Consider the following 1,458-nt stretch of genomic DNA (forward strand, 5'->3'; position numbering starts at 1 on the left):
GCTGTACAATGGCTGCTGGAAAAAACTAGTGTTTTCATATTGATTTACCATCCAGAAACCACTTGCTGCCTTCTTGTTGCTTGTGCAGGAGGCTCTACTTCTGCTTTTCAAAAATGCGTAGTTGTATAACTGCACGTTTGTTTGCAGCCATTTTCACGTGTGAATGTAAACGTTGAGTTGAGGGGCGTGGCTAGCTGCAACTTATTTGTATTTAACATAACAAAGAAGCCTTAAAGCAGCCCATTCTGAAAGGAACTCAACAGAGGCAGTAATGACTAAAATCTTATCATCTAAGAATGAGTTTGTGCATAAAGATGTAATGAACATGTTTGTGTAGTCCGTAGACGTGTCCTAGCCTGTTTGAGGAGGCATAACGGTCACCGTCACTAACAGCTGGTTTCCTGCGTCGTCCTCAGGAAATCATCAACTTCAACTGCCGCAAACTGGTAGCTTCCATGCCTCTGTTCGCCAACGCCGACCCCAACTTTGTCACCTCCATGTTGACCAAACTGCGCTTCGAGGTCTTCCAACCGGGCGACTACATCATCAGGGAGGGAACCATTGGGAAGAAGATGTACTTCATCCAGCACGGCGTCGTCAGCGTCATTACGAAGAGCAGCAAAGACACCAAGCTGACGGACGGCTCTTATTTTGGAGGTGAAGTTTTCACACACCCCACTGGGCAGATAGAGAGAGGAGAGGATGGGGCGGTGACGCTGATTTAACATGTGCGAAGGAATGGTGATTGTAAGATTTGTTTTGATTTAGTTTGCGCGGGCACTCAGCAGATTAACTTCCCTGAACATTACAGCTGGTTAAAATCGTCATCTCCTTAAAAGGCCTCTAAGAGGAGCAAAGCTCTGCAATCTTTGAGTCCATCTGTGGAGTTTTGCCCTTTGTTTAAAGGTTAAACCTCAAACTTTCCAGTTGTTTTCTTCTTGTTTGCTTCACCTGAACCTGTAACAGTGTGCTATAGAGGCGCACACCACCAAAAGTTACTGTGACTACTAACAAGCCGATAGAGTGAGACATTTCTAATTATTGTACTCTGGGATTGATATGATTTCTATACATGATCAAAAAAAGACTTAAAGAAAAATGCCCTAAATTAGAACTCTAGATAAATAATTAGATGTTATTCCTATGAAGACTCAGAAATTGAGACCATGTGAGTGTGTTTGTGTCGTGAACTTGCCTGTCCTGGACAGAAAAGGCGATTTATGTGTCACGGTACATTTTTTCCCCTCTCTTTTTCAATGGGGCATTATTTTATTTTTCTGATCTGGCATGGCAGATGAGGTCAGGACAAAAACTGTAAGCTGCAGAAATTGCAGTAAGTGCTCCATCTGTGGGGGTTCTGGCATCAGGCGGCCAACATTTTATTGTCTCACACTAATAACTGTTCCTCACTTTTCTTTTGGAAATGGATCTAAAGCTACATGAACTCTGCCTCCATAT

General features: G+C 43.1%; 1 protein-coding gene across 1 annotated transcript in view; it reads left to right on the forward strand.

Annotated features, from left to right (window-relative positions):
* Nucleotides 1-393: 393 nt before the first annotated feature.
* Nucleotides 394-1,458, forward strand: part of LOC106940647 (potassium/sodium hyperpolarization-activated cyclic nucleotide-gated channel 4-like) — a gene marked incomplete at its 5' end in the record, with an annotated part of 10,169 nt that continues 9,104 nt past the window's right edge. The window contains one exon of the mRNA XM_015023435.1: nt 394-657. Coding sequence (XP_014878921.1) covers nt 394-657 — 264 coding nt within the window. The remainder of the gene's footprint in view (nt 658-1,458) is intronic.

The sequence above is a fragment of the Poecilia latipinna genome, unplaced genomic scaffold, assembly GCF_001443285.1.
Source record: "Poecilia latipinna isolate Pla-1442-1.1 unplaced genomic scaffold, P_latipinna-1.0 Scaffold3308, whole genome shotgun sequence".
NCBI classification, from domain to species: domain Eukaryota; kingdom Metazoa; phylum Chordata; class Actinopteri; order Cyprinodontiformes; family Poeciliidae; genus Poecilia; species Poecilia latipinna.